At 30.9% G+C, this 12,250-nt stretch overlaps 1 protein-coding gene across 1 annotated transcript in view; it reads right to left on the reverse strand.

Annotated features, from left to right (window-relative positions):
* The window catches only part of LOC124362411 (phosphatidylinositol 3,4,5-trisphosphate 3-phosphatase and dual-specificity protein phosphatase PTEN), a 45,250-nt gene that overhangs the window by 17,324 nt on the left and 15,676 nt on the right, over window positions 1-12,250 (reverse strand). The window contains 4 exon segments of the mRNA XM_046816882.1: window positions 5,094-5,253; window positions 8,429-8,549; window positions 10,690-10,856; window positions 11,618-11,793. Of these exon segments, the coding sequence (XP_046672838.1) occupies window positions 5,094-5,253; window positions 8,429-8,549; window positions 10,690-10,856; window positions 11,618-11,793 (624 nt within the window).

Here is a 12,250-nt window from a genome sequence, read left to right on the forward strand (position 1 = left end):
ATCCTTATCTATGTTTGTGTATTGCTGAGCACCATTCACTGATCGACAGTAAATAAAAAAACTATAAATATGTCCTCTTGTTTTATAAATATTTTTGTTTTATTAATTTATTAATTTTTAGTTTGAAATAAATTTAATAGATAAATATATGCCTTTATTTTTTAAAATTAAATTATAATTCTTTTAAATTAGGCTAAATAAGACTATTGGGTTTTGAAATTCAAGAATCGATTTAGAATCAGATTCATGATTGGCAAATTCTGGATCTGCCCAACAGTTGGTTTAACTGTATCAAAAGATAGAAATGTGATCTATTAAAAAATTATCACTTAGTATTTTTAACCCTTTTATTACCCTGAATTTTCAACCTTACCAAAATTTAGCATGGCTCACAACAATTGATTCTTTTCTTAGGGAAAAATGTTTATCTATTTTAAGAAAAACAAGGATGATTTTTTTTATAAAGCACAAATTGACTTCCACCTCCAAGAATATTAAATTTCATAACTATTCACTGTATTACTTTTAATACAGTGTTCAAAAACCCAATATTAAAAGATTTTTCAAATATAAAAATAAAACCTTGGATATTTTAATCTAAAATAGTAGCACTGGTGAACGAACAGTTATAAATGTATGTAAGAATTTTAGCACAGATGAGTTATAATGTAGGTCTCAAGAAGGTAAACTTGACAGCTACCGGCCATGCATCCACTTTTAACATGGAAGTAAACAGCATTATACATAAAAAATCATCTCAAATCCATAATGTTTCACTTTAGAAACATAGATTTTCATGTCCCATTGCTAAGGAATTATTATATCTGTTAATATTAATTGTTTATCATTTATATTCAGCATAGATTTTAACAAAATTCTATTTTATTTTAGTGGTGTATCTGTAAAAGAAACATCAAACATAGTGTAAGGATTTCAAACACCTCAATAAGCAATAATGATGACATTTTCATTTATTCTTAAGAGTTCTACCTAATACAGCTTAGATGTATATCATAAAAAAATATATATAATATAATCTTGCAATCAATGATAAGACAAAACAATAAAAAGAGTAGCAAGAAGCAGAGACAATCAAAAACAGGATAAATGCAACAAATACTGATATCATGACACCAGTACCAATTGCTTCTCAAAACAGATGAGAGGAGTAAAATTGTTTCTAACTGTTGTAAAACCACACAAGTAAAATTAACAGTATTAGCACTAATGCTAATTATTTATAATCTCCGAGAAAATAGCAGGTATGGTGTATCTAAGGTATGGTAAAGTTGGAAAGGTACAGGATTTAGTGATCCACTGATGGGCACATTTTTTTAAGTTAAAGTTATGAGCTGTCAGCATGTGAGGAGGAAAACCTGACTATTTCAGTAGTGAAACAATTATCTACGTTTTGGCTGTGGAAAATGCTGAGGACATGTCATGATCAATATATTGTACCTAGTAGTCATGCAGGGTGGCCACTCAAAACCTATTTCTTGGTTTTTCCTGGTTTTCCTGGTCGAAAATGTCTGATTCTCTAGTATATTTTCAAACCAAATAAAGAACTGTAATACTGTATTTAACCCTTACGCTGAGAGCAAAAGTAACGGTTTATCGCCATCAGCTGTATTTGCAAGAAATGCCATGAAGCTGCAGCTAGCAAATTTCGTCGCTAGCGATATGCGACAAATTCAGAGACAATTTATCGCTATCACCTATTTTAGGCTCCTTAGTTTTTATCTCTGTATCTTTCGATGTGTCAACATAACATTGTATATACTTAATATAACTTTCCTTTCTGTGATGTTTGGAAAATACATTTATCCAATTCAGAAAAAACAAAGAGAACAAATAAGTACCAACAGCACTACCGTGGGGCAGACTGCAGTCCAGCATTGTGGATCAGAGGTCTGCGGTGGATGAACTTTCAGTACAAGACAATGATTTCACCAGCACACAAGGTTGGTTCAGTACAATCAACAAAAAAACCAAATACTTTCATATGAACTCTGCTTAATTAATGTATCTCAAAGGAATTGACAGAGATTCAATCTACAACTTTAAAGTCTTAACCCTTTTAACCCCAGCCATTTTTCCATGGACTTGCCAGAAAGCCCATGGCGATAAGGGACCGTAGTGCAGAATTGAGGGAAAATACATATAGTTTTCTTATTTTTGAAGATAATTTTTAGGTTTTTATTTTAAATTGTTCACAAATAAGTGTACTCTTAGATGTAATAGTTAAAAAGTACTTTTACATAATTATTTGTTTTTTTTAGCGTATTTATACATAAAACATTTTTTATTTTTTTTATTTTTTATAGTTTGGACATACATAAAGGGTAGAAAAAAAAATTGTAGCCCCTGAAAAATGAAGCAATTTTGTTGTACACATATTTCTTACTACACAGACAAAATTTGAAGAACTTTCCTTGATAAATGCAGGAGATATATCCAATTAATTGTATTGCTGCATAAGCACTTCTTCATATATTTCCAAATACACGTCAGTAGAAGTATACAGATATGTATACTTGTTTTTGTACTTTTGAAATAATAACAATAATTGTAAAATAACACAAAATAATTGTAGTGGTTTGTAAGACTAAAACTTGTTTAATTTTTCAAAAAAGTAAAAGAAATAATATTTACAATATATACATTTGATATAAACAACTCAATTCATTGTCTTCAAAAATAGCACATTCACCACTAATAATAGGGCACTTTGGGATTATACCGACCACACCAGTATGAAGAACACAAAATTATAAATTTATAGAAACAAACATGATAGAACGAAAAAACAACTCTTTAATTACAAAATTACAAACTTACAAGCATTTCCAGGCATTGTTATCGGTATTGTTGTCCCTGTTATCTTATCTTTCTCGAGAATCCCGATTACGACAGGCCAAGCGGCATCACATGATTTGCACGATATATAATTACCTTTCCATTACAATTCAATTTATATTTCTGATCAGATCCTCTAGAATTTGATATTTTACTGATAGGTACTATCTCGAGGGATGTTTTTCTTTCGTTGACATCAGCGCGAAGGCATGGCACTCGCATTTTGGGTGGCGGAGTGTGATCAAGAATAAAAACAAGTTTTGAGTGTTTTTGCAATAAAGAGTTTAGTTTTAGTTTGATCATATTTGTTTTTATTGAATTTTTGTGTTTTTGAGAAATGTAGAGGTAAAACACGGAAGTACAACAAAGCGACGTACCAGCTGAACGGGCGGCGAGACTCTGCAATCACGTTATCTACTAGACGCTCGACTTTGACCTCTGTCTGAGGATGGGGAGGGGTTTGCGATAAGACAATTCCTGTTTTATATTGACGAAATATTGTTCTACGCTAATCTAGTAATCAGTAGAAGCAAAATGTCAAATAACGATTCATGTCTGGGTGTTGTCGGTATAATCCCAAAGTACCAATAATAGTGATTATCAAAGTGTTTTCACTCACTGGTAACTTTTCTCTACGACGTTTATTCATGTTTTTTTACTAATAATACAATAAATCACACGAAAAACAACCGCTTTCAATCACGCAAACTAATTGAGGTTATAAGTCAGCATACAACAACAATGCAACTGCTGAAGTCGTCTGACAGCTGACATTGACAAATAAACTACGCTCAACGACGACGAAATACGATGCCAATTGGAAGGTTTATTGTTTTTGCATGTAGCCTGTTTCTTCACCAACTACTATACCGAAACTGATGGCATTTGGACATATTATTAGCCAGCTACATTAAATTCACGAGACGTCCGGTATATCGGACGTTGGGCATTTTAGCTAGACCACCTCTGTCTGATATATCGGACGCCGGGGCTAAAAGGGTTAACCTCTACCTTCTCCTTTTAAATAATAAAAATGGTAGCTTAAAAACCGAGCTTCCAGGATATATTCCATTTACATATTGGTATATTGATACATATTTATATATGTTTATATTTACAGAGAATCTATTTAAGTACGACGACACATGTATGATGTATACAGGGTGTTCAGTAGAGTGTTCCAATACTTTGGAATTTTGTTCTACACATAAAAATGGACAAAAAAGTTCATATGAAGGTAAGTCCTAAAACCTTTAGTTTTCCGTCTATCTGTCTGTATGTTTGATTAAAAAAAATTATATATTTTGAACCAGTTAAGATAAAGTTATGAAACTTGAGAATTGTATTAACCTTTAGTAGACCTTTTTAAAAATAAAATATTAACCAAATCCTGTTTCGAAATGGTGGATGTTTAAATTATTCCATCAAAATAACTCAAAACCAATTAACATAAGCCAGAGTGTATAATTTACCTTGGATTGTAAACTTTCTCTCTCAATCTTACTCATCTTTTAAAGTGTCAATTAAATAGTGGAATAATTAACCATCAATAATATTAATTAATAGTAATTTTTCAGTAGTCATTTGGGTGATTTTTACTACGGATTCTTGTTAGACCCCTTTTCAAAACATAACAATCATTTCATTTCATATAATTTGCTATAGTTTAGTTTTCTAAATATGGCAAAACGTCACTGACATCTTAAGATTATTGTTAATTTATTACAATGAAGAAAGCTCCAACCCAGTAAGCTGTTATAATTAGTTCAATGACAGACACATAATTTAATCCCTTTGTGCATGTCAGCCCACCCATAGTAGCTTTTAGATCACCATCAGACACCAGAACAAAATGGTCCCGACACACCTGGCATTATACACCTAATGCTTATAGTCTATTTCTCCAACATGGAGAAGCCATTAATTAGTGTATGTACGTTTTGTGTGTATAGACGAAAAAAGGCTATTTATGAAGTAAAGTTATGTTGACACACATAACTGAATCATGGTTAGAATGCATACTCAATTTGTAAATAGTATAATAAATATATGTAATTTAGAACCGATTGTTTTCGCATTCCATTACAAAACACCATGTTTACTATGTTCATAATATTATGTTAAATAAAATAATCAAACTCTCAAGTAAAATTGTTTTAGGAAAACAGCCATTGGAAAAATTGTACAACTGAGTATGTAAGAAAAATTAATAGAGATAAAAGTCATTAAAAACTGACCTGACTCCCACCCCTCTTCATCATCTTCACCCGTGGAGGCATCGCTGGAATCAGCTTCGGACGATTCGCTCGGGGTTTCATGCAATTGTGGGGAACCCTTTGTGCGTATCCACGAACTGGCCCCAGACTCCCCCGGCACCCTCTCCAGAACTAAACTAACCTGCAAACATAATACACATTACTCCTTTATCAACCACACATATTTTATAAATTTAACTAGAGCTTTACAGTTGGTGTTCACCAATTTGTTGAAGAAATGACTTTCAAGAAAGAAAAAGGAATATTTCCTAAAAATACTGGAAAAATTTCAAAACTATTAAAATAATAGCATAATATATTTTATAGATGATATATTTATACAACTACAAAACTTTTGAAGAAACAAAAATTAGCAATCGTCTGTTTGCTTGCTGTCGAGCAGCTGAAATTCGCACATAGATGCAGCAGATGCGTGGCATGCCACAAATGTAAACATAAAGAATACACACTGTAAGCGAAGTATTGTTCACAAAAGCTTGATACCTTGATAATTATATTTTCTGTTTATAGTTTTTAAACACAATGTTTGAACATCTTTATATATATATATATATATATATATATATATATATATATATATTTCTTGTGTTCGTGTGTAAGTGACTGAACTCCTCCTAAACAACTGGACCGATTTTGATGAAATTTTGTGTGTGTGTAGCAGGGGATTTGAGAATGGTTTAGATTTACAACTCTGTCTAATTTAAATTGTTTATTTAATAAATATTTCATTTATAAATTGTTGTTGATTTAGGAATGTTTTAACTTCGATCCGGCAGACTGCGCTACAACACGTAATACTGATACTTAACAGCTGTTAATACTTTCAGCTGAAGTCCATCAAAGACGCAGAAACATTTGTTAATTACATTTAAAATTTAGAAAATTACTATTGTAAAGTCCTTGATCAGTAGTGTAATGCAGATTGCATAGAAGAAGTTATTGTCTAATTTTAAATTTAGATTGCACCAATCATTGTACAAAGCCGTGCTTGTTTGCACATAAGGTAATCGAATTTGATTAGATCGAAGGTAAGTGAAAAGAGCCAAAAGAAGACGCTTTATGATCTAAATTGGTTTTCGTTCATACATTTTCTTGATCAGAGCACCACAATAATACTGGAAATATCTTAGATAAAAAATTAATTTTAACAGATCGAATTTGATTTTTTATAACCTAATTAGTTTATCGAGATTCATCCATATAAATTAATATAAGCTATTTTTATAGTAATGACTTATTTAATTTTAGTTCTTCTTTTACTATCGTACTGATATAATATTAGGTTTTGAAGTGAAAAAGAACCAAAGTAATTTATGTAGGCCTAATTATGTTTCAAGTAGCCTACTTTGTTCAAAAGAGCACACTAATTAACCAACTTCTACAGTTTACCAATGTAATTAGTACTACATACTTTCATTAGCTAAAGTGTGGGCATTTTACTGAATCAAATGCATTGTATGTATAGTAATATATACATTTTTATTTTCAAATTAAATGTTTCTTAAGCCATGAACTTAATTATGTATATATTTAGAACATGACTAATACTTGTGATGGGTACTTCCTAACAGTTTTGACTCAGCAAGAAATCAAGTTGGTAAAGAAACAAAAATGTATTTTAACTCTAAAAAAAAAATTAATACAAATTTTATTTTGTATTACTTAACATTTTACAACAATGGTATGAGGATCATCCTTGAAAAACCAAGAGTTTATTAGAATTTATTGGTTTAAAGTAACATGTAAATAATGAATATTGAAATATAGACATATTTACTCAAAATTTATTGGATCTGATGAGTCAACCCGTTCCAACCCAGGGAAAAATATATAATAAATGTAAAGGCTAGACCTACCTTTACATTTGAAAATTTCTTTGAATTACTTTACCTCCCTTCCAAAAATGCTAATTTGGGGTATTTCCGAGTGTTCAAAATTATTTTCTGGAATTCTTTGGGGTCAAAATATAGAGGTTATCATAAAACGAAGAAGCTAGATTCCTCAGTTCAGCCGCTATACATTGCAGATGGGTAGTCAGCATCACTCTGTGTATGCAGCTAAATATTATTGTGTCAATTAATTCGGTTTTTTAACATTGTTACATATAAAATGTAATATTTTCAATAACCTTGTAAAATTATTAAACATAAATAAATAACTGAAATTAAAATACAAAAATATAAATATAGTGGACTTAGTTAATTGAACAATGTTTGTGAATATATAGTTTATTTTTTATGGTTTATGGTTATGGATTTCATGGTTTATTAATGGTACATGCATCCGATTCCAGAATGATTTAAACATTGTATACAAAGTTCTTCAAAACGTTTCTTTCTCGTACTATGTGGATGAAACACTGGTTCTTTTTTTAAGTTTATTATTGACATTCCAATCCAATAGTTTATTTAAAATTTTTTTTGTAATTTTAGCAATGAAAAATACCCTAAAACCTGCTATCTCTTGAAACATTTTGGGGGATGCTAATTCAGAATCTTGACCATGCCCAAGCACTGAATAAGGAACCCCTTGTAATCAGAGGGGGAACATGGGCCTACTGGGGTATTCATGATGTAGGAACGATAACACGCGAGCAAGGTTCCGGTGTGGCAGGGATGATGTCTGAATCATAGTCTAAATAAAGCGGCTCGGGCGAAGCGATTACAACATCCGGGCCATTGTCTAGACTAAACCCGCCAACATGTACGTCTGCATCGATTAGCTGTGTCACTAACCTCAAAAGTATTATAATAACAACTGAGGAAAACACCCAATCAGAAGTGCTAAAAAGCAGAGAGTACACTCATATGAATGATTTTTCAACTTCGACATACAACTGCGATCTGTAGGATATTTATAAAACTTTTGAAAACTCTAAACATAGACCGTTGTTAAACACTCTTAGTTGACAAGTGGAGACGATCGCCCGATCTATCAGACACTAATAGAACTATTTGGAGGGAAACTTAAAAGCAGATCGCTTTTGCGACCTGAGCTCGTCATCGTGCCGTTAGGCCCGGCCGCTGCGTGACGCGCCCAGCTCGTCAGTGATCCGCAATAGGTTAAAAAGGAAAGAAGACAAACTAATCAGCAAATGTAAGAACCCAATAATAGTTCACTGTTTGTTCAAATGTAATATAAAAGTTAACAAGGTTGTTTCTGTAGCAAGCAATTTCTTATTTGTTTATTTTGAACCATTTTCCAAAGTAAAGTTTGATAGTAAAAACGTATTAAATGTTATTATTTGAAAAACAAATTACTAAATTGACTTGTAGCAACAATAAAAGAATACTCACTTTAAAATCTGAACTGTACAGTTTATTTGTTTTATCTTTATGAGCATCATCCAAGTCCCACTTTCCTATCCTGAGGATGAGAGGCCTAGAGTCCGCACTGTCTAGGCTCAGGGAGCCCCCCCTGTAACACCATCATATAGCACAATATATAAAAACATGACTTCTGTAATATAATTATCTAACATCACTACAACTACATTATTGGCAATACTTATAATTTTTGTACAGAATTAGAAATTTATGTTTAATATCACAATATATTTGACACTTTTTTAACTATTCAAAAGTAATGTCATCTCTCAACAAGCCAAAGTAAACAAGAGGAAAAAATGTGCAAAAACTTAAACGTTATGATTAAAACCAAAGAAGAAAACTTTTAAATAAATAATTAAGAATTCTAATATTATTAAAGCTTTACATGTAAGGAATAGGTAAAGTCAAATCCGCTATATTAAATTATATTAATAACTTAGGATAATGGCAGCATACAATACAATCCAGAAAATGTAAAAAGACTCTAAAAAACAGATAAAATAATTTAGACCAACTGTGGTAACTATAGCAAAAGGTCAATCTATAACTTAATCTAACGTAACAAACATCTTATAAAATATCACAATGACAGCTCTTTGGATTCAAAGAATTTCTGAATAGAATAAAATGGTAAATTAACCAAAAGCCCAACTTGAATAAAGCTATAGACAGTTCTGATATTTCTGAAGGGAGTTTGTTGAACATTTTCACACGTAGTACACTGTAACTTTTTTGAGATATGGACAGTCTACAAAAAAATTGTATCAATACATTTATTATTCCTTGTATTAAATTGTCTTAATTGATGGGTGAATAAGTTATTCTTTGTAAATAGTAGTACGTAAAAATATAAAGATTTATGACAGTTAAAAAATGCTATTTTTTAAAAAGAGGTTTGCAATGAACTAATTTGTGAGAATCTGTGATTGATCTAGCAAGGTTTTTTTGAAGTAGCAATGTTCTATTAATTTGATTACTGTTATCCCAGAGTAAGATATCATAAGTGATTATGCTTTGAAAAAAAAAAAAAACAAAATAAGCAGATCGTACGTAGTTATTAGGTACACAGTTTTTAAGACTTCTGAGTAAAAATATAACTCGAGACAATTTAGCTGAAAGAAAGTTTTTGATCAATACAGATACCCAAAAACTTAACAGTTTTAGAATACACTTATCTTAGTATTTTACTAAGAACATTATCTTAGATATATATAAGATGCAGTTTCATTACGCTTGCAGATATTGCTGGTTATTTCTTCTATAGACTGAACACAATAATTGTTAAATTCATATGAAGATACGCCAACAGAGTCTTTCAAAGTATTTTTTGCAACAGAATTTATGATTTTCCAAGCACCTTTGCATTTATTGCTTGATTTTCTATCTTTTCTACATTATGTGAATATTTTGACTTGTTGATGGTATAGAGATATTCTTTCTTGGCCTTAATCTAAAGTAATCACGTTCAATCTATTCGTATAGCATATCTTTATCTAAGTGTGCCATTAATTTATTTTTCAATTTAGCTAAATAACAAATATATAAATATTCTATTGGGAATTTCTACTAGCAAAATTGTACTTATATTGATAAAGTTTAGAAATAGGTCTAACGTTACACTTTTTCTTAGGAATTTACGTGTTAAAATTCATTAAACAAATGTTTAAAAACTTTTCAAACAATTTATTAGTTGAAATTAATTTACTAATTTTGTAAAAATGGTCACAGTTCTCATGTAAAAGAGGAGTTTAAAACCTTGACAATTTATTCAGAAAATTGAAAGAAGAAGGTCCACTGAGCGGTATAACAGACACGCTATGCCTTTCACCTGCAATGGCTCTTGGCACTACTTATCTCTACCAACTCTAAAGAAGTACCAAGAGTTATCATACATTAAATCCAAATGTTCCCACTTTAACATTGGACTAAATGTCAAGGTATTCAGATATTGAGCATCGGAGTTGACTCATCCTTATTCATAAGTATGGAAAAGACTAAATGTTAACCATAAACTTGTGGTTAGTAAAATATTATAAGGCTAAATTATATGTACAGAAGTGGAGTTTAATCCATTATCTAAGATGTCAAAAATCTCTTATCAAATAACAGTTAAGAAAATTAGAAATTGCCATAGAATTGTATACATTAACATAGATATTCCTTATAAAAAATTAATTTACTTCATAGATATAACAAAAACATTTTTGGAAAATGAATGCTTAACTCACCTTGGTTTTGTTTCATTAAATGTAGAATGGTGTGATTGTTCCTCATAGCTGAGGGATCGGCTAGACCGGTCAGGGATCAGATCAGAGTTGCCGTTTTCCGTCGGCTCAGGTACTGGTGCTTGGTCCCGCACGAAAAATGTGTTGAACCAAAAATGGAACATCTTTTCCTAACAAAAGGAAATTGACCGTTCTTGAACACAATAAAACCACATCACTATTGTATCATATTTTGTTCTATTGAACAACAATATTTTGAACAGAACCCCTTGTGAGTGCAATTTTGTTTTTACCGGCAAAATTAAAAAATCATTCATGTGAAAATAGATTACAAGCAGAATAAATAGGGGTTTAAGAATTTGACTTTCATCAAATAAATCAGGTATTCATTGTGAGATGAATAAATAACTGATTATTTATTTATTACATAAAAGGAAATGTAATTCATGGTGGGAAAAACTTATAATCCCAAACGTTTTGGCCAGAAACATCACCTTGAAATGGAACCATCACCTTGTGATGGTTTTAGCCAACCCTCACCATAGAGCAATTAATGATAAACATAACTGATAATGAATTGTTTGTACTCCCAATAGCAACAATTCTAATACAGATTAGCTACAGCATCAAACAGAGAGTAATCAATGAAAATTATTACCAAGTCTAATAAGTGAAGTAACATGGTAGCTAAAACCACTGCATCGCCCATCTACTAGTCAAGTTAAATCATACTTATGTAAATGTGTTTATTCTTTTCTTATCTCTCCTTAAATCTAGTAAATGAAGACTCAATCCATAAATAATAACAAACATGAATTAGAGTACCAAAAGCAAACAATTCATAAGCACATGTATTCACAAATAAAATTACACATTAAAAGCACAGTGATTTTTTTAAAGATTGCAAAAACATTTACAAAGTAAGAAATACCTTCCGCATCATTTTGGGTTTGCTGAAGAACTCCAGCTTTACATCCCCTTGAACTATAACATTATCTCCCAGGTGTATGCTTATACGAGTTTCACCCCTCTTAACTTCCTGTGGTGGAGAAGAAAATACTTTGTTGGTCCCTTCTTCTACTTTGTTATAAATCACAAGTTGGATGTCTGTAAGAAAAGATGATATATTTTGTTATTCTTTTATTAAATTTCACAGGTTTTATATAGTCTTTAGGTCACATGAGGTAGCATGACAGTTTATTTTACCATACAGTCGTAACCATGATTATTAAAGAAATCCATGGCTTCGTCAAGCTTTATATATATATATATATCTTTACTATGAAAATAACCAACTCATCATTCAAATTTAACTGACCTAATATATAAATATATTTATTTTATGTCAATAGTAAACTCAACAATTAGAAAATAATTAAAAGTATGTTGTTAAACTAAGAACAAATTAACCCTAGACTTGGTGTTATGTTAAAAGTACAAAATGTCCACTCTGTCAGCACTCTGCGTGCTTGAAAATAATTGTAAAATATAATCCCTACTTTGATCACATTGAATTGTCACAGTATAAAATATACAAAAATATACTTATCGATTAAAAATATAT

This window comes from Homalodisca vitripennis, chromosome 5 (assembly GCF_021130785.1).
Source record: "Homalodisca vitripennis isolate AUS2020 chromosome 5, UT_GWSS_2.1, whole genome shotgun sequence".
Lineage (NCBI taxonomy): Eukaryota > Metazoa > Arthropoda > Insecta > Hemiptera > Cicadellidae > Homalodisca > Homalodisca vitripennis.